Source organism: Hyperolius riggenbachi, chromosome 12, assembly GCF_040937935.1.
Source record: "Hyperolius riggenbachi isolate aHypRig1 chromosome 12, aHypRig1.pri, whole genome shotgun sequence".
NCBI classification, from domain to species: domain Eukaryota; kingdom Metazoa; phylum Chordata; class Amphibia; order Anura; family Hyperoliidae; genus Hyperolius; species Hyperolius riggenbachi.
In genome coordinates this window covers 113,593,480-113,615,397 of record NC_090657.1, presented here as the reverse complement: position 1 = coordinate 113,615,397, position 21,918 = coordinate 113,593,480, and the positions used below count along the sequence as shown (strand labels likewise).

Sequence of the window (21,918 nt, the reverse complement as noted above, 5' to 3'; positions counted from 1 at the left end):
CTAGATGTTCGGGTTCGGGCCGAACAGGCCGAACATGGCCGCGATGTTCGGGTGTTCGACCCGAACTCCGAACATAATGGAAGTCAATTGGGACCCGAACTTTTGTGCTTTGTAAAGCCTCCTTACATGCTACATACCCCAAATTTACAGGATATGTGCACCTTGGGAGTGGGTACAAGAGGAAAAAAAAATTAGCAAAAAGAGCTTATAGTTTTTGAGAAAATCGATTTTAAAGTTTCAAAGGGAAAACTGTCTTTTAAATGCGGGAAATGTCTGTTTTCTTTGCACAGGTAACATGCTTTTTGTCGGCATGCAGTCATAAATGTAATACATATAAGAGGTTCCAGGAAAAGGGACCGGTAACGCTAACCCAGCAGCAGCACACGTGATGGAACAGGAGGAGGGTGGCGCATGAGGAGAAGGCCACGCTTTGAGACACAACAACCCAGGCCTTGCATGAGGACAAGAAGCGTGCGGATAGCAATTTGCATTTTGTCGCCATGCAGTCATAAATGTAATACAGATGAGAGGTTCAATAAACAGGGACCGGAAACGCTAACCTATCACAGATGTTCATTGTTCATGTTACTTGGTTGGGGTCCGGGAGTGTTGCGTAGTCGTTTCCAATCCAGGATTGATTCATTTTAATTTGAGTCAGACGGTCTGCATTTTCTGTGGAGAGGCGGATCCGCCGCCGATCTGTGACGATGCCTCCGGCAGCACTGAAACAGCGTTCTGACATAACGCTGGCTGCCGGGCAAGCCAGCACCTCTATTGCGTACATTGCCAGTTTGTGCCAGGTGTCTAGCTTCGATACCCAATAGTTGAAGGGTGCAGATGGATTGTTCAACACAGCTACGCCATCTGACATGTAGTCCTTGACCATCTTCTCCAGGCGATCGGTGTTGGAGGTGGATCTGCACGCTTGCTGTTCTGTGTGCTGCTGCATGGGTGTCAGAAAATTTTCCCACTCCAAGGACACTGCCGATACCATTCCCTTTTGGGCACTAGCTGCGGCTTGTGTTGTTTGCTGCCCTCCTGGTCGTCCTGGGTTTGCGGAAGTCAGTCTGTCGGCGTACAACTGGCTAGAGGAGGGGGAGGATGTCAATCTCCTCTCTAAAGTCTCCACAAGGGCCTGCTGGTATTCTTCCATTTTGACCTGTCTGGCTCTTTCTTCAAGCAGTTTTGGAACATTGTGTTTGTACCGTGGATCCAGAAGGGTATAAACCCAGTAATTGGTGTTGTCCAGAATGCGCACAATGCGTGGGTCGTGTTCAATGCAGTCCTAGGCCGAAGAGGTCATAGCCTAGGGTCACAAAACCTGTTTATTTGGGCAATTTCAATGGTGGCGAGTCTGACGTACATAAATCGCAGCAATGGCCGTTAGCAACGTCTGAATCTCACGAAATGTCTCATGCAGGTAGAAGACATATTGTTAGACTTGGGCTCCAAAGATGGGTTCCCTACATCTCTGCAAACCAGAGTTACAGGGCTCCAAATTTGGTAAAATCACCCATAGGCTTTCATTGGGCCTCCTATTTACAGTTCCAAAATCTCACATCTTTTCAAAGGGCAATTACTCAGCAGTGGCAAATTTTCTAGCATTGTAGGGACCCTTAGGGGGAACATGACTGGTGAGTTTCGGGCCCCTAGGCCGAAGAGGTCATAGCCTAGGGTCACAAAAACCTGTTTATTTGGGCTATTTCAATGGTAGTGATGGTGGCGTACATAAATCTCAGCAATGGCCGTTAGCAAAGTCTGAATCTCACGAAATGTCTCATGCAGGTAGAAGACATATTGTTAGACTTGGATTCCAAAGATGGGGTCCCTACATCTCTGCAAACCAGAGTTACAGGGGTCCAAAATTGGTAAAATCCCCCATAGGATTTCATTGCCTCCCTATTTCACTTTCCAAAATCTCACATCTTTTCAAAGGGCAATGGCTCAGCAGTACCAAATTTTCTAGCATTGTAGGGACCCTTAGGGGGAACATGACTGGTGAGTTTCGGGCCCCTAGGCCGAAGAGGTCATAGCCTAGGGTCACAAAAACCTGTTTATTTGGGCTATTTCAATGGTAGTGATGGTGGCGTACATAAATCTCAGCCATGGCCGTTAGCAACGTCTGAATCTCACGAAATGTCTCATGCAGGTAGAAGACATATTGTTAGACTTGGATTCCAAAGATGGGGTCCCTACATCTCTGCAAACCAGAGTTACAGGGGTCCAAAATTGGTAAAATCCCCCATAGGCTTTCATTGGGCCTCCTATTTACCGTTCCAAAATCTCACACCATTTCAAAGGGCAATGGCTCAGCAGTGGCAAAACTCACCAGTCATGATCCCCCTAAGGGTCCCTACAATGCTAGAAAATTTGGTACTGCTGAGCCATTGCCCTTTGAAAAGATGTGAGATTTTGGAAAGTGAAATAGGGAGGCAATGAAATCCTATAGGGGATTTTACCAATTTTGGACCCCTGTAACTCTGGTTTGCAGAGATGTAGGGACCCCATCTTTGGAATCCAAGTCTAACAATATGTCTTCTACCTGCATGAGACATTTCGTGAGATTCAGACGTTGCTAACGGCCATTGCTGCGATTTATGTACGTCACCATCACTACCATTGAAATAGCCCAAATAAACAGGTTTTTGTGACCCTAGGCTATGACCTCTTCGGCCTAGGGGCCCGAAACTCACCAGTCATGTTCCCCCTAAGGGTCCCTACAATGCTAGAAAATGTGGTACTGCTGAGCCATTGCCCTTTGAAAAGATGTGAAATTTTGGAAAGTGAAATAGGGAGGCAATGAAATCCTATGGGGGATTTTACCAATTTTGGACCCCTGTAACTCTGGTTTGCAGAGATGTAGGGACCCCATCTTTGGAATCCAAGTCTAACAATATGTCTTCTACCTGCATGAGACATTTCGTGAGATTCAGACTTTGCTAACGGCCATTGCTGAGATTTATGTACGTCACCATCACTACCACTGAAATAGCCCAAATAAACAGGTTTTTGTGACCCTAGGCTATGACCTCTTTGGCCTAGGGGCCCGAAACTCACCAGTCATGTTCCCCCTAAGGGTCCCTACAATGCTAGAAAATTTGCCACTGCTGAGTAATTGCCCTTTGAAAAGATGTGAGATTTTGGAACTGTAAATAGGAGGCCCAATGAAAGCCTATGGGGGATTTTACCAAATTTGGAGCCCTGTAACTCTGGTTTGCAGAGATGTAGGGAACCCATCTTTGGAGCCCAAGTCTAACAATATGTCTTCTACCTGCATGAGACATTTCGTGAGATTCAGACGTTGCTAACGGCCATTGCTGCGATTTATGTACGTCAGACTCGCCACCATTGAAATTGCCCAAATAAACAGGTTTTGTGACCCTAGGCTATGACCTCTTCGGCCTAGGACTGCATTGAACGCGACCCACGCATTGTGCGCATTCTGGACAACACCAATTACTGGGTTTATACCCTTCTGGATCCACGGTACAAACACAATGTTCCAAAACTGCTTGAAGAAAGAGCCAGACAGGTCAAAATGGAAGAATACCAGCAGGCCCTTGTGGAGACTTTAGAGAGGAGATTGACATCCTCCCCCTCCTCTAGCCAGTTGTACGCCGACAGACTGACTTCCGCAAACCCAGGACGACCAGGAGGGCAGCAAACAGGGGCGTAGCAATAGGGGTTGCAGAGGTAGCGACCGCATCGGGGCCCTTGGGCCAGAGGGGCCCCGGAGGGCCCTCCATCAACTACAGTTTTAGCTCATTAATGGTCCTGTGCTCATAACAATCACTTCTATAGATACTTTGAATAGTGGTAATCATTAACAAACTGTTCCCCACCCCCTTCTTGCATCTCTGATGCTGTAGTTGCAATTGGCAGGTTTTGGTGCGCCGTATCAATTGTTTTGTATAGAGTGCTTAGGGGCCCCATTATAAAACTTGCATCGGGGCCCACAGCTGCTTAGCTACGCCACTGGCAGCAAACAACACAAGCCGCAGCTAGTGCCCAAAAGGGAATGGTATCGGCAGTGTCCTTGGAGTGGGAAAATTTTCTGACACCCATGCAGCAGCACACAGAACAGCAAGCGTGCAGATCCACCTCCAACACCGATCGCCTGGAGAAGATGGTCAAGGACTACATGTCAGATGGCGTAGCTGTGTTGAACAATCCATCTGCACCCTTCAACTATTGGGTATCGAAGCTAGACACCTGGCACAAACTGGCAATGTACGCAATAGAGGTGCTGGCTTGCCCGGCAGCCAGCGTTATGTCGGAACGCTGTTTCAGTGCTGCTGGAGGCATCGTCACAGATCGGCGGCGTATCCGCCTCTCCACAGAAAATGCAGACCGTCTGACTCAAATTAAAATGAATCAATCCTGGATTGGAAACGACTACGCAACACTCCCGGACCCCAACCAAGTAACATGAACAATGAACATCTGTGATGGGTTAGCGTTTCCGGTCCCTGTTTATTGAACCTCTCATCTGTATTACATTTATGACTGCATGGCGACAAAATGCAAATTGCTATCCGCACGCTTCTTGTCCTCATGCAAGGCCTGGGTTGTTGTGTCTCAAAGCGTGGCCTTCTCCTCCTGCGCCACCCTCCTCCTGTTCCATCACGTGTGCTGCTGCTGGGTTAGCGTTACCCTTCCCTTTTCCTGGAACCTCTTATATGTATTACATTTATGACTGCATGCCGACAAAAAGCATGTTACCTGTGCAAAGAAAACAGACATTTCCCGCATTTAAAAGACAGTTTTCCCTTTGAAACTTTAAAATCGATTTTCTCAAAAACTATAACCTCTTTTTGCTAAAATTTTTTTCCTCTTGTACCCACTCCCAAGGTGCACATACCCTGTAAATTTGGGGTATGTAGCATATAAGGAGGCTTTACAAAGCACGAAAGTTCGGGTCCCCATTGACTTCCATTATGTTCGGAGTTCGGCCATGTTCGGCCCGAACCCGAACATCTAGATGTTCGCCCAACACTACACGTGACCCGTTCGGCCAATCACAGCGCTAGCCGAACGTTCGGGTAACGTTCGGCCATGCGCTCTTGGTTCGGCCATATGGCCGAACAGTTTGGCCGAACACCATCAGGTGTTCGGCCGAACCCGAACATCACCCGAACAGGGTGATGTTCTGCAGAACCCGAACAGTGGTGAACACTGTTCGCCCAACACTACTCCTGAGCCACGAACATCAACTGAGCAGGCATTGTGAGAAAAATCAAAACAAAACAGCATAAGTATGAGATTTTCCTCGTCCTCCTTACTTGTTTCCCGTGCAGGAGAAATCTCAACCTGAAATCTCCCTAGTCTTTAAGGCCACTTCAGGGATCAGGACAAAAAAGGGGGGGCGAAAATGAACAAGAGTTCAAGCGGGGAGGCTTGATACAAAAACAGAGCTAATACTTAGCCATCCTGGTGCTTTCACAGTCCTTTCAGCCTGGATCTGATAGTTGAGAGAGCGGAGCGAGGTTCTTGCGGCGTCTGGGTTTGTTTCGGCGGGGCTTCACTGTGTCCCAGAATGGGAGAGATCTCGAGGAGTGCTGGCTATGAGCGGGTGAACTCGCTGGGAGACAGAGGCAAAGTTGCTCAAATTTCTGTTGGGCCTCTTCCAGAGACGACACGGATATCTGCTCTTCTTGGTAGGTAAAAGTCAGCTTAAAGGGGAAACCCCAACTGTATTTTATCTGCTTAGCAAGTAGGATCTGTAGGAACGGCTTCATTGCTCTCCGGCGCTGTACTGTAGCCGGGGCCAGGTCAGCGAAAAGCTGATAGTTGTTTCCCTGGAAGGATAGCTCACCTTTATCTCTTGCAGCCCGGAGCAGCGCTTTCTTGGTATTATAAAAGGTGGGTTTGAGTATAATATCTCGCGGAGGGCCATTTTGCTTTAAAGGGGTCAGGGCTCTGTGAATGCGGTCGAACTCCAAGCGATCTATGGGGATGGTTGGGTCTAGCTCCTGAAAGAGCGCCGTGATCATGGAGGTGAGATCAGTCACTGTCTCTGGGATTCCCCTGACTCTCAGGTTTCCTCTGCGGGTCCTGTTCTCGAAGTCCTCCATCTTTAGCTGTGAGGAGTAAGCATCGGTCTGTAGGGTCCCGATGTCTCTATCGTGGGTCTCTAAGTCTATCTCTGCCTTGTCCATTCGCTTCTCAAGTTCACGAGTCCGGGTCCCCAGCTCCCTGATCTCTTTCTTAAGTTGGGATGTAATGCGGGCTGTAGTTTCGTCTAGCCTACGCAGCAGTATTTGCTCAAACTGTTCTAGCAGGGCTTGGTCATGGGTGCGCTCACCTGTTGTACCCCGTGGGGTTGCTGAAGCTTTCTGCTTAGATCTGGTGGATAAGCGGAGTGAGGAGACGCTACTGTCGTCTGAAGCTGGGCCCGGAGACTCGCCACGCTGGTTCTTCCCAGGCGCCATCTTGGGCGTTCACCGTGGTTCACTGGGGGCTCAATATCAGCTTCCCAGGTGGCTTGATTTGCACGATGTCGGTGTCCCGTGAAGGAGGGCCGCCTTGCCGTCACGTCTAGCGTGTTAGGCTGGTTGTGGGATGCCGGAGGCAGGTTGGATTGCAACGGATGCAGCTGAGGGATGCAGAGCAAGGTTAGATTGCGGCCATCTTCCTCGGGCTGCCGGCCACGCCCCCATATTCCAGGTTTTTTAACTGTGGTGAACCAAGATATTTAGCAATTGGAAAGATTGGAGGACCGTACTTAGTCATTTTGAATGAAAAATATTTAAAGATGCAGGCAACTTGACTGACAGTTCCAACTCTGCCTGTGAGAACTTGCTTATTTTTGTTAGCAAAGTAAACTGGGACCAAGACACTTAGCTTTTCAGGGTCAGAGAAAACTTATTGAAGTAATCTTTCAAAGCAGATTATAAATTAGGGAAAACCCTTGTCTAAAACTGTTGTAACTTTGAAATACTGTACTATTCAGTGGACCATGGAATGCTTCTTTAGCTTCTTGAAGACCAAAACATTTTTTTTATTACCACTAAAAAATAAACTTTAACAAGGGTTAATTTATATGCTACTTTCTAAGAGTGAAAAAAAAAACAAACACTTCAAGCAAATTAGACATCACAGAATTTTTAGAATGGCATGAGGGGCAGATTGCTCATCTGCAAACATCTGGGTGTGGGCTATTAATCATTTATGCCGCGTGGACGTGAGTTTCATGACCGACGTGGCAGCTGCTAGAGCCGCAGGGAGGGCAATATTATTGTAAATTTATGAGCTAAAAATTAGCGATGGATGTAAAACTGAAAAAATGTACCTTTATTTCCAAATAAAATATTGTCACCATACAGTATACTAGGGATATAATTTTAACGTTGCAATAACCGGGACAAATGGGCAAATAAAATGTGCAGATTTTAATTACGGTTGCATGTATTATTTTCCAACTATAATGGCCGAAACCTGAGAAATAATGTTTGTTTTTTTCATTTTTTTCGTATTATTCCCGGCAAAATGCATTTAGAATAAAATAATTCTTAACATAATGTCCCACCCAAAGAAAGCCTAATTGGTGACGGAAAAAAAACAAGGTATAGATCATTTCTTTGTGATAAGTAGTGATAAAGTTATTGGGGAATGAATGGGAGGAGCACTGAAAGGGGAAAATTCCTCTCGTCCATAAGGTTAAAAATAGCCGCGGGCTGAAATGGTTAAAATAAAAGCACATTATATATTTGGTAGAATGCATGAATTATATAGTACTGTTCTCTGTTTGGTCAAACGAGTGTGAGATTTAATAAGCATAAGTAATTGTTCTATCTTTAGTCACCACATATTCACAGTTTATAGTTTACCAACATATAAAAATACAATTTGTTATAGTATTATATAGGTGTTTTCAAATCCATTGTAGGAAAATTGTGGTGGCTTTGGAGCACAGGAAGCACTTTCAGATATACAGGCTAATGGATTGACACTGCACGATTTAAGATCATCGTCTGGCTGGAAATACATAGCATCTTCAGAGTGAACTGAAGGGTCCTCATTAAAGTAGTTATAAGGTCTGAGGTAAAAGCCCACTCCATTTCCAGCAGTTACTGTATTGGGGATGTCTTCAGCATGAGGAATGTGTAGGAACCCAAGAGTGACCCAAGCCACCAAATCCTGTGAATAAAGTAATATTAGTAAAAATTGTTATTGTATTGTTTTTTCATATAAAAAAATCCTCTAAAAAGAATGAAAGCAAATTACAGAATAATTTAAAGACATTTTATTAACAATTAATATTTTAGCATTTGGTGCTAAATGTGATCAATTCTACCTGAGATGTTCTCTCATTGGATACTTTAGTGCTGAACCCAATCGGAAATGGACACCCTGTGTGTGGGAGGAGGTGCACATAGGCTCATAACACCTCCCATGGCCCTGCTTCCAACTCCATTCAGCTATAACTGGCCCCATTCACAAGCCCTGGTCCGCGAGGTTGGCGCATTGTGCCCGCAGGAGTATTGTGAGCACTCCCACGGGAAGATGTAGCCAAAGCACGCGGTATCATGACCTGTACATACTGCACGCTCATGTGCAGTATGTCCACTTGGGTTCCTGATGGCCTTGTATGCTGACCATGTCTTCCCGTGGTAGTGTGCACGTACTCATGTGGGTAAAATGCGCCTGCATCATCCCCGCCGACCAGGGCTTGTGAAAGGGGCCAGTTGCAGCTGAACAGGGATGGACTCCGTGCCACAGGAGATGCGGTAAGCCTATGTGCTCATCCCCACACACACACAGGGTGTCCATTTCTGATTCATGTCGGCACTAAGGTATCCTTTAATGCCCGTTAATGTTAGTTACAGTACACTATGAGATACAGTGATGACAGAGATACAGTGAGGGTAAAAAGTACTAGATCCCCCTGACCAAGAAATGACCAGTCTGTAATTGTAATGGTAGCTTTAGTAGCTTTATTGTAGCTGTAAGAGACAAAATAACATAAAGAAAACAAAAGAAGAAAGTATTTGAACTGCAATAATTCCAACCTTATGGATTTTATGTCTCAAAGCCGTGAGTTAGAGAGATTTCATACAAGAGGATATGACTAATGGAAGCAGTAAAAAAGGGCGCATATGGCTAATGGACAAAAAGGGCGCACCCATAGGCTGCAATGCAAAATATCGGCTATTGTGCACCAGAGAGGAAATTAGGGCGCCCGAGAAATAGCAGTTTGTGTTAACAAAAGTTTTTGTGTAAAGAATAAGGTATTACAAATATCATTTGCAAATTATAGAGTAGTGGAGAGGGAAAAGCACAAAACAAGTCCGGGAGCCCAATCTAGTGCAATATCGTTAGTGGGTATGGGTATATTGTAAAGTAATTGAGTATATACTCACAAAAGTGGGTTGCAGCAAGGCAACCACTCGTATTCGCAGGTGGAGAAGTACCGTCCCCACTCGGCCTTGTAAATCCCAGATGGTCGCTACTCCCAAGAAAAACGATTTAATTGTCGAGAGATTCGACTAAATCACCCTCGGTATAGAACATATACGAGGGGAAGTGTTACTAAATTTATAGTGGGTAGGAGGCGCCCGGTCTGGGTAACATCATGATAGAAATCAGTTACTGCTATATAAATTTGGAGCAAACGGAGACTATGTTCATTCCACAAGGTATGGAGTATTGAAATCGTCCTACCTTATAGATGTATAGTCGAAAATATAAACGAGTGGATATTTACGATTAAATTCGGTTTTTATTGGTGCACTTCGACAACGCGTTTCTCGGCTTACTGCCGCTTCCTCAGGTCAATACATGTGCCTGTCGGAGATTTCGTACGGGTATCCGGGCGCCAATGCCTGCAATGGCATTGGCGCCCGGATACCCGTACGAAATCTCCGACAGGCACATGTATTGACCTGAGGAAGCGGCAGTAAGCCGAGAAACGCATTTGCAAATTAGTTTTGACTAATTTTATCATTTTTAAATTTCACTTTCAGGAGTGTAACAAGTAAATTTTCGTTTACACTTATTTTATCGTTTTAAAATTCGTTTTCATACGTATAATGCTTAAATATTGTTTTCAAGCTTGTATTAGAAATACATCGCTTTTGGTATTAACCTTGTTTTCAGAATTATAATGCGTTGATTATAGTTTACAGATTTATTATCTTTCTAATATATCGCTTTTAATATTACCTTATTTTAAGATTTTTATTGCGTACGTGATTGTAAGGCTATCTATTCTATTATAAATATATAACTTTTTCTATTTGTAATATTTTTAATGTGTACGTGATTTTAAGGCTATTTATTCTATTAAAAATATATAATTTATTCTATTCATGTTATTTGTAGTGAAGTATTTTATGGTATCAAATATATTATTGTTTATATGTGTGTAAGGGTGTTTGTGCAGTGGGGATGGTTAGGGTTAGGCACCACCAGGGGGATGCTTAGGTTTAGGTGCCACCAGGTGGGTGGTTAGGGTTAGACACCACCTGGAGGGATTCAGGGTTAGGCACCACCAGGGGGTTCTGGGGTTAGGCACCACCAGGGGAGTTTTAGGGTTAGGCACCACCAGGGGGTTCTGAGGTTAGGCACCACCAGGGGAGTTTTAGGGTTAGGCACCACCAGGGGGGTCTAGGGGTTAGGTACAGGGAGGGTTCTGTGTAAGAGTAGGGTTAGGTAGGGTTACAGTACAACATATGTAATGTATAAAAAAATTAAATTATGCATATCTCCACCAGGGGGGGGGGGGTCTAGGGGTTAGGAATAGGGATAGGGAGAGATCTGTGTGAGAGTACAGTACAGTATAGTTGCAGTAAAATACCTGTAATATCTACAATTATATTACTAATTAATATTTAATTCATTTAATTAATACAAGTGTAAATATTGTTTTTTGTTTTGACGGTATATTGCAATTTCATTTCCATTAAATCGACATATTTAGCACTTGATTTTCGTTTATAATGTATAAAAGAGAAAAATATTGTTGTAGATAAAAACGTATAATTTCGTCTATATCTTGCGCCCTTCTTTCCAGATGCCCTTTTTGCATGTACGCATGACTAATCTGCCATTTCTAAAGCCTTTTTGAGAGCTAGGAATGTGGATTGTTCAAAGCTGATCCGGGACTGCAGAAAAAGGGTGCAAAAGAAAGAGGCAGGGATAATGTAAGCAGAATTTCTTTTGTTTTTTTATTATTCACCCATGGCTTCACAGTTACAACCCATCATTCAGAACAATTGGTCCATTTTAAAAGCCTACTCTAGTAGCCACTTAAAAACCACTTAAGGACCAGCGGGTTTTCTCATCATCGGTGCTGAGTGGGCTCTACAGCCCACAGCACCGATCAGGATTCTGGCCAGGCGATCAGACTTCCCCCCTTTTTTCCCCACTAGGGGGATGTCCTGCTGGGGGGGTCTGATCGCCGCCAGCTATTACGTAGTAGCTGGGGGGGGGGGCTCCTCAAAGCTCCCCTCCGCAGCCATTTCCGCCCTCCCTCCGCTCACCTCCCTCTCCCTCTTCATCCGTAATGCGCAGGACGGAAGTCCGTCCTGCGCATCCTAGGATAGGCTTTAGCCTATCATATGCCGGCGATCCCCGGCCAATCAGAGGCCGGGGATCGCCGATCTGCCTTACAGCAGCAGCGCTTCACAGCAGCGCCGTATGATGTAAACAGCGGGGATTTGTTCCCCGTGTGTTTACATTTCGCCGGCGAGCCGCGAACGGCGGCTCGCCAGCTGTTCACGGAGACAGCCTCCGTGAACTGGCATGGAAAGGCTGCTCAATCGAGCGGCCGTTTCCATGCTATACCACTAACGACCCGCCGACGCCTATTGGCGTTAGGCGGTCGTTAAGTGGTTAAGGACCAGGGGTGTTTTGCCTGATCTGTGCTGCGTGGACTCTCCAGCCCGCAGCACAGATCAGGATTATGCTAGGGCGATCAGACTTACCCCCTTTTTTCCCCACTAGGGGGTCGTCCTGCTGAGGGGGTCTGATCGCCGCCGGCTTTCTGCGCTTTGCGGGGGGGCTCTTCAAAGCCCCCCTCCGCAGCGTTTTCGGCGCTCTCTACCTTCCCGTCCCTCCCTCTCCCTCCATGGGCTGCGCAGGACGGATAGGCTTCAGCCTATCATATGCCGGCGATCCCTGGCCAATCAGAGGCTGGGGATCGCCGATCTGCCTTACGGCGCTGCTGCGCTGCAGCGCCGTATGATGTAAACAGCGGGGATTTCTTCCGCGATTGGCATTGCTAAAAGGTTAGTAAATTAATAGTTGCACACAACTGCAAATATGTTCACACATTCACATAAAGATATTTTTAAATAAATCCCAGCCAACATCTCAGCAAACCATTGTATGACAGAATTCAGGGTTGCAAAATATTGGCACCTAATAAGCAATTGAAACTGTATGCACTCTAAAGATATCAAATACTTCATAAACTACAATGAATGATAAACTGGCAACATACTTACCTCATCTTTAATGCTTTCATTGTCAATGAAATTAGAGAATTTAACTGATGGTGACCATGGATCATTTTGGTTGTAGATGCTACTACTCTGCTGCTCATCTGATTTGTATTTGGTAATGGCTAACTTGTACCTAGAAGACATATATTAAAACAAAGCAGGTTATCATTTTACAAGTGTATCATACACAGCCTGCCTGAGTGACAAATAATTTTTGCGTGATCCAGTGCTGTCTAGCTGCTTTATTGGTGTTTTGCTCCTTGTAGTTCATCAACTGATTGTGACCCTAGTAGTCCTTGTCAGGGCTGATCACTATGCCAATAGTCCTTGTCAGGGCTGATTGTGACCCTAACAGTCCTTGTCAGGGATGATCGTTACCCCAATAGTCCTTGTCAGAACTGATCACTACCCCAATAGTCCTTGTCAGGACTGCTATTGATCCTGCTGTTAATTTGACTTGTTATTGTTGCTGTTTGTGGTGTGGTGTGTTTTGGTTTATATACACCACAACCAATATACAGTGTAGTATATAGTGTAGTATGTGGCTGCATCACCATTACAGCCCATAACCTTTAAGTAAGACTGAGTGTCTCTGACATTGGTGATAATTACAAATGGTTACAGTTTTCACACTTACTGTCTGAAGTGCAGCGTTCGTAGTTGCACAGTGCGTCACACCAACAGCCTTGTGTTAGCACTGTCACTGTTCTTGTTATTTCAAAAAAATAAAAATTGTCACTGACTGAGTGACATTTAGTGACAAATAGTAGCAGTTATCAGTCACACCAACCAGTAATGGTAAGAAAATATTTTTTTCAGGCGGGTATCCCAGACCTGTACTGTCATGAGCAGAGACAGGTCAATGAATCTCTAGCACAAAGTGTTGGGGCTAATGTCCATTTGACTGCAGACACCTGGTCTTTCAAACATTATTTGTGACAGCATTATTCTTCCTCCTCTTACTGCTCCTGCTCATCCGTGTTTGAATGAGATTAATTGACCTGCCTCTGCACATGACGGTACAGGTCCGAGATGCCCTTCTGAGAAAAATATTTTTTTACCGTTACCGGTACTGATTGGTGTGACTGTGAAAATTGCAGTATTTGTCACTAAATGTCACTCTAGTCCAGGGTCGGCCTTTGACCTGAGCGACCGGAGAGATCGCTCAGGGAACCAGGTTCCAGGGGGGCGCTCCTGCCGCCTGGCCGCATATGTTATCTGGCTGCTGCTGCGTGTTCCAGATGGGTCCATCTCGCTCAGTGTCTTGCCCCTCCCCCCCTGGTGCCGCTGGGGGGTGATGCGGGCGAAAACCAGCAAACTGCTGCTGCGGGTTGCAGCTCTGCCTCCAGTGGTGGATCTGTAGGGGTACAGGCATGACTGGTGCTATGGGCGCCATACCTGCCCCCATACCACTGAGCCTCCCCTCCCAGTGCCGCTCCTGCCCCTGCCGCCTGTCCCCGACAGACTTCAGTTCGCGGCGACAGTAGAGTCACTGGCCATGCACGCTATCCACACTGAACATATTCCAAATGCGGAAGTGACGTCATTGACCACTGACGTCACTTCCGCATTTGGAGTACATTGAGCGCGGGTAGCGTGCATGGCCTGCTGTCGCCACGATCTGAGGTCTGTCAGTAACTATGAGCAGTGGATCGGGGACAGGCTGCGGGGACCGGTCGCCGTGAGATCTGAGGTCTGTAACAGCACCTTGCCCCAGGCACAACTGCCCACCCTGCCCCAGCCACATCAGCCCACCCTGCCCTAGCCACAACTGCCCACCCTGCCCTAGCCACAACTGCCTACCCAGCCACAACTGCTCACCCTGCCCCAGCCACAACTGCCCACCCTGCCCAGGGCCGGCGCAACCATAGAGGCAAAGGGGGCAATTGACCCAGGGCCCCCAGTGGCTACAAGAGGAAAAAAAAATTTCAAATCACCTTATAGTTTTTGAGAAAATCGATTTTAAAGTTTCAAAGGAAAAAAGTATACTTTTAAATGCGGTAAATGTCACTTTTAGTAGCAAACGGTAGTGTAATTTTACATGCATCAAAGGAAAGAGCAATAAATTTCCTGACGGGGTTTCCTGGGGGTCCATACGCAGCCGCAGCGCTTTGGCCAGGGATCGTTATACAGCCGCAATATGGCTGCATGAAGATCCCTGACATTTTTTCCTATTTTCCCAATCTTATTTTATGTTTAGAGTGTGGGAATTTTTAAAAAAAAAAATATGTGGGGTCCCCCCTCCTGAAACTTTTTAACCCCTTGTCCCCCATGCAGGCTGGGGTAGCCAGAATGTGGAGATCCGACCGATTGGGGCTTTACACCCTGACTATACCAGCTGCAAAAAAGGTCCCTTAATGCAGATTTTTGTTCCGGGGTATCTGTTGGGGGGGACCCCAGGTATATTTTGCCCTGGGGCCCCATTGTTGCTTAAACCGGCCCTGACCCTGCCTCAGCCACAACTGCCCACCCTGCTTTAGCCACAACTGCCCACCCTGCTTTAGCTGAATATGCACACAACCGAGAAAATATACCAGGGAAATATAATCAAACACAGGGGCCCATATGTAATTCACTTTTTCACCTAAGTTTTCTCCTAGGACATCATTTTTAATCTTCAATTTAAAATAACTTTTTAGCACTTTGCAATGGAAAAAAGTACCAAAAAGTAGGTAAAACGTTTCTGTAAAAATATTTTGAGTATTTGTTTGCTGGCTGGTGGCTTAAAAGGCATTTTATTTAAAGTTGTAATAATATCACCTTGGAGAAAACACAGGTGAAAAAGTGAATTGCATATGGCCCAGGGTCACTAATGACCAGCCCTTTGAGTATAAATATAGGAGTATTTAGCTCCACATTATTGGACCTAATGGTCAGTAAAAGAAACACAACTTTAATCGTGCCTAACAAGATTCACAAATTAATGTATAAAACCTCTAGTGTGGAGGTCTTGGCTTATCCCCCACAATAGGACATATAGGGCCATATGCAATTCACTTTTTCACCTGAGTTTTCTCCTAGGAGATAATTTTTTATCTTCAATTTAAAATAACTTTCCAGCGCTTTTCAACTAAAAAAGTACCAAAAAGTAGGTGAACAAGTACTCTCAAAATTATTTTGAGTATTTTCTTGCATTCTGGTGGCTTAAAATGCATTTTATTGACAAGTTTAAAAATATCACCTAGGAGAAAAATCAGGAGAAAAAGTTCATTGCATAATTGCATGCATAATGTGGTGTAGCTATTCCACATAGAGGTTTAGAACCTTGCTGGTATAGGAGATGGTTGTAGCCACTAGCATTCAGTCAGCTGTCGTATAGACTGCTCTGACTTGGGCTGTTTGCTGGGGGACAATTTCCTGGTGGGGGGTGCACTATGCTCATTGTATATATGTATAGTACTTTTTGAAAAAGCCATAGGGTGAAACATGTTAAAGAACATTATACAACCACTTTGTAAATAGCACTATCACTCCTCTATATGTCCTCCTGATATGTATATGTAGGTGATGGTTTGTACTGACTACAGGCCGCATCTGCTAGCAGTCTATACGACACCCTGCTTTAGCCACAACTGCCCACCCTACCTCACTCAGCCACAACTGCCCACCCTGCCTCTGCAAAAACTGCCCACTCTACCTCAGCTGCCTACCCAGCCACAACTGCCCACCCTGCCTCAGCCACAACTGCCCACCCTGCCCCAGCCACAACTGCCCACCCTGCTTTAGCCACAACTGCCCACCCTACCTCAGCCACAACTGCACACCCTGCCCCAGCCACAACTGCCCACCCGACCTCAGCCACAACTGCCCATCCTGCTTTAGCCACAACTGCCCACCCTACCTCAGCCACAACTGCCCACCCAGCCACAACTGCCCACCCTGTCTCAGCCACAACTGCCCACCCTGCCTCAGCCACAACTGCCCACCGTGTCCCAGCCACAACTGCCCACCCTGCCACAGTCACAACTCCCCACCCTGCCCCAGCCACAACTGCCCACCCAGCCACAACTGCCCACCCAGCCACAACTGCCCACCCTGCCCAAGCCACAACTGCCCACCCAGCCACAATTGCCCACCCTGCCCCAGCCACAACTGCCCACCCAGCCACAACTGCCCACCCTGCCCCAGCCACAACTGCCCACCCAGCCACAACTGCCCTAACCAGCACCCTGTCTCTGCACCCAGCCACCAGCCTACACACTGCCCTAACCTGCACCCTGTCCCTGCACCCATCCTGCACACTGCCCTAACCTGCACCCTGTCCCTGCACCCAGCCACCAGCCTGCACACTGCCCTTACCAGCACCCAGCAACCATCCTGCACCCAGCCAGCAATTGGGGGTCCGCTATGGCTACCTAACATCTAGGGGCACATATTTCTACCTACTGATATCTATGAGCACATAGTTATCTAATTCTTTTATTTGGTGAACATGGCTGTTTAACTTATGTATCCAGGGTGGACTTGGCTACTAAATTGTGTCTATGTAATTTGTTTATTGTGAGGTACCTGGCTACTTAATTATTTTATCTGGTTGACTGTTGCAACTTTATTTTTATTGGGCAGCATGTGACTACTTGATGAATTATCTGATGGCATGTGACTACTTGATGAATTATCTGATGGCATGTGACTACTTGATGAATTATCTGATGGCATGTGACTACTTGATGAATTATCTGATGGCATGCGACGACTTGAGGAATTATCTGATGGCATGTGACTACTTGATGAATTATCTGATGGCATGTGACTACTTGATGAATTATCTGATGGCATGTGACTACTTGATGAATTATCTGATGGCATGTGATTACTTGATGAATTTTCTGACGGCATGAGACTGCTTGATGAATTATATGATGGCATGAGACTGCTTGATGAATTATCTGATGGCATGTAAGGCTCCCCACCCCCAACCTCCCTATGCTAAAGGGGGAATATGCCTATGCTAAATACACTAAGGGGGGGGGGGGGGGGATCTGCTGCCTAAATACACTAAAAGGGGATCTGCGACTGAAAGACTAGTAGCCTAAGCCTATATACACTAAGGGGGATCTGCCTATATATAAATTAAGGGGGGGGATCTGCCTACATATGCAAGACTAGTAGCCTATATACACTAAGGGGGGATCTGCCTATTATATGCATGCACACACACACACACACACACACACGAAGAGGATGAATGGGGGAGGGCACCAAAATCTGGTTACGCTCAGGGCGCTGTGAAACCTAAGGCCGGCCCTGCTCCAGACTCTTTTTAATATACCAAGAACAGTGACAGTGCTAACACAATGCTGGTGGTATGATGGAGTGTGCAGCTATGAACACTGCACTTCAGACAGCAACTGTAAAAACTGCAACGGTTTGGCAATTAATGTTACTCAGTCAGCAGCTATTTTTATTTTTCAATATCACACAGAACTGATGTCTATCTGTCCCTCAATAAGCAGCATAGCTTTACTCTGCACTCACTCCAGGCAGACTATAAAATGGCTGCCAGGTTTGTTTTTTTTATGGGGAAGTGTAATGTAGGTAGGAGTGGACACAAGCTCAGCTCATTCCTATTGTTTACTAGAGACATGCTAAGGACAATGTGATTAGTCCGAAAGTGCATTCCCCTGGTTACTCGAAGTACTCGACATTACAGGTCATAATCAAAATTACAAGTGCACTCGTAATCGGTAGCCATAATCCCTCTCAATTACAAATGTCCAATTACGATGTTGTGTTGTAACTGCCGATTTTTACTTGTAATTAAGGAAAGCTGTATTTACCTAGTCCTTATAAGCACCACTACTCCCTTCATAGAAATTAAATGCGCCATCTTGGTAACCGTTCAAAAACCACCAAGGTTAATGTAAAACCCTTGGATTGTGGCAAGTCCACAATAAAGTCGAGAGGAATCTTGTCCCATGGTCAGAAGAGACAATAACACCCAAGGTCTTGTCCGGGGCATTTTGAAACAAGCACATATTACAGGATATTACAGGACAAAACGTATTGACTACAGTATTTAGTCATTCTGGACAACCAGAAATTCCTCTTAAGCAATCTTAATGTCTTGGTAGACCCAAAGTGATGTATTAGCAAATGATCTCGGCAAAACTTCAGAACCTCCACTCATAATTCCTCAGGAACAAAAATCTTGGATTCAGCAAGGACGAAATCATTGTATTGATGTAATCCCAATGTAATGGTAAAAGCCAATTTCCCAATGCTGATTTGAGAAAGTAACTTGGGTTGAACCATTAGGCTTGGGTGAAAGGATAGTCTCCTACTGATTAGTTGAGGCCTCTTCATCAAACATCCTTGATAATGCATCAGGTTTGGAAATCTTTGAACGAGATCAGTAGGTGATAAGTAGAGATGTCCCGAACGGTTCGCCAGCGAATGGTTCCAGGCGAACTTCGGGTGGTTCGCCTTCGCCAGAGAAGGCGAACTTTCCCGGAAGTTCGATTCGCCCCATAATGCTCTATGAGGGCCAACTTTGACCCTCTACATCACAGTCAGCAGGCACATTGTAGCCAATCCGGCTACACTCAGCCCTGGAGCCCCCCCCTCCCCCTTATATAAGGCAGGCTCCGGCGGCCATTACACTCACTCGTGTGCCTGCACATAGACAGACTAGGGCGAGCTGCTGCAAACTTTTTTACCTACTACTACATGTTTTGTTTAGTTAACCCACCTCATCACTGTATATAACTACCTTTGTGTTGAGTGAACCTACCTCGCTGCAAATAACTACTTATTGTGTTGATTAAACCCAACTCACTGCATCTAACTACCTTTAGTGTTCAGTGAACCCACCTCACCGTATCTAACTACCTTTAGTGTTCAGTGAACCCACCTCACTGCATCTAACTACCTTTAGTGTTCAGTGAACCCACCTCACTGCATCTAACTAACTTTAGTGTTGAGTGAACCCACCTCACTGTATCTAACTACCTTTAGTGTTGAGTGAACCCACCTCACTGCATCTAACTTCCTTTAGTGTTCCATGAACCCACCTCACTGCATATAGCTAGCTGTTGTGTTGAGTGAACCCACCTCAGTCACTGCATCTAACTACCTTTGTGTTGAGTGAACCCACCTCACTGCATATAACTACCTATTGTGTGGAGTGAACCCACCTCACTGCATCTAACTACCTTTAGTGTTCAGTGAACCCACCTCACTGCATCTAACTACCTTTAGTGTTCAGTGAACCCACTGTCAGGAACCGGCCCGCAGCACGCCTGCGTATACGGTTCCCGACTGCGGGTTTGACCAGATCGAGAGGGGAAGCAGCCTTAGTCACGCTAAAACAAGGCTGTGACCCCTCAGAACACTTCTCACTGCCACCACTAGCTGCTGCTAGACACTTCCACTCTGCTGTCGAGTGCTCACCGCGCAATCCGCGTTTTCGTATTCGGGTAAGCTTTGCGATTTAGGCCGAATACGGGAACGCCACGCACACACACACATACAGTTGCAATCTTACACTGTAGTGAAGCAAAACCACTAACAGTCGTTCCGAACGATACTGTTAGACTTCCCACTCGGCTGTTGAGCGCAGTCGTGCCCCATACACACAATGCAATTACAATCTCATACGGTAGTGTTGCTCAAACGTAAAATCAGGCATGGACACAGTTACACTTCAGTCTCTTCTAGGCTATGAGTGTTAGTTTAGTACAGCAGAAGTCAAACTTATTAAATAACAATTTAATATTCCAGAGAAAAAAATGGAATAATGCAGAAAATAATATACACAAAAGATTACAAAAACAAAATAAACATTACAGAGTTCAACAAACAAAGTTACACACAAGGACAGTTGCGTAAAATAAACCGGGGAAAAAAGAACGTTACCAGCGTAGGTTAGAACGTTGTTGGCGGGAGAACGCCGTTTTTCGACCAGGAGTCGAGATCATCCCTAGGCCCTAGCTATGCGCTACCTCCAGGAGAAGATGCCCTGTGACTGTCCTGGACCAACTTAAATAGTCTGAAATGTCCCCTGGGGCATTTAATCTCCAGCCCCCAGGAACTAATGCAATCTCCTAGATTGTAACATCACAGAATGCTTGTCATATCCTTCATGTGATATGTAAACTTCAAAGGGTTCCTGTTTTAGCTTTTTGAAGGTTGCAGATTTCAACAGGTAAGATTGTATCCTAACAGACATCAAAAGGCATCTCTACTTTGTATCCTAACAGACATCTTAAGGCTTCCTCAACAGTCCAGACTCAGTCCTGATTTGTATAGTGGGACAAGGGGGCTGTTTACATGAATACAAAGATCAAAATACGGCAACAAAAGACAAAAGAGGGGCTCTTTATCTAATTACCTCTTTCCCCAATTAGAAGCAGACAATGGCTCCCCCTGCTTGCCATTGAATGCAGAGTTAATTAACATTATATAAGGAACTCCAGGAAGCCAGCGGCCAGCCTTCAAAGCCAGACTGGCTACCAGACAATCCCATATGATACAGACAGAAAAATGAAAGAAATATGTTCCTGTATTATCCTTACATCATAAACACCCCAGTATATCACCACACCCACCTCACTGCATCTAACTACCTTTAGTGTTCAGTGAACCCACCTCACTGCATATAGCTAGCTGTTGTGTTGAGTGAACCCACCTCACTGCATCTAACTACCTTTGTGTTGAGTGAACCCACCTCACTGCATCTAACTACCTTTAGTGTTCAGTGAACCCACCTCACTGCATCTAACTACCTTTAGTGTTCAGTGAACCCACCTCACTGCATCTAACTACCTTTGTGTTGAGTGAACCCACCTCACTGCATATAACTACATATTGTGTTGAGTGAACCCACCTCACTGCATCTAACTACCTTTAGCGTTCAGTGAACCCACCTCACTGCATCTAACAACCTTTAGTGTTCAGTGAACCCACCTCACTGCATCTAACAACCTTTAGTGTTCAGTGAACCCACCTCACTGCATTTAACTACCTTTGTGTTGAGTGAACCCACCTCACTGCATCTAACTACCTTTAGTGTTCAGTGAACCCACCTCACTGCATCTAACTACCTTTAGTGTTCAGTGAACCCACCTCACTGAATCTAACTACCATTGTGTTGAGTGAACCCACCTCACTGCATATAACTACCTATTGTGTGGAGTGAACCAACCTCGCTGCATCTACCTACCTTTTGTGTTCAGTGAACCCACCTCACTGCATCTACCTACCTTTTGTGTTCAGTGAACCCACCTCACTGCATCTAACTACCTTTAGTGTTCAGTGAACCCACCTCACTGCATATACCTAGCTGTTGTGTTGAGTGAACCAACCTCACTGCATCTAACTACCTTTGTGTTGAGTATACCCACCTCACTGCATATAACTACCTACTGTGTTCAGTGAACCCACCTCACTGCATCTAACTACCTTTAGTGTTCAGTGAACCCAGCTCACTGCATATAGCTAGCTGTTGTGTTGAGTGAACCCACCTCACTGC

The 21,918-nt window shown here is 45.6% G+C and overlaps 1 protein-coding gene across 3 annotated transcripts in view; it reads right to left on the bottom strand.

Moving 5' to 3' along the window:
• Positions 1-7,272: 7,272 nt before the first annotated feature.
• LOC137542588 (amine oxidase [copper-containing] 3-like) overlaps positions 7,273-21,918 on the bottom strand; it is an 89,245-nt gene continuing 74,599 nt past the window's right edge. For all 3 annotated transcript variants that reach the window (XM_068264619.1, XM_068264621.1, XM_068264620.1), the window contains exons 3-4: positions 12,450-12,579; positions 7,273-8,139 (exon numbers count right to left, since the gene is read on the bottom strand). In XM_068264619.1, coding sequence (XP_068120720.1) covers positions 7,852-8,139; positions 12,450-12,579 — 418 coding nt within the window. In that variant the 3' untranslated portion in view covers positions 7,273-7,851. The remainder of the gene's footprint in view (positions 8,140-12,449; positions 12,580-21,918) is intronic.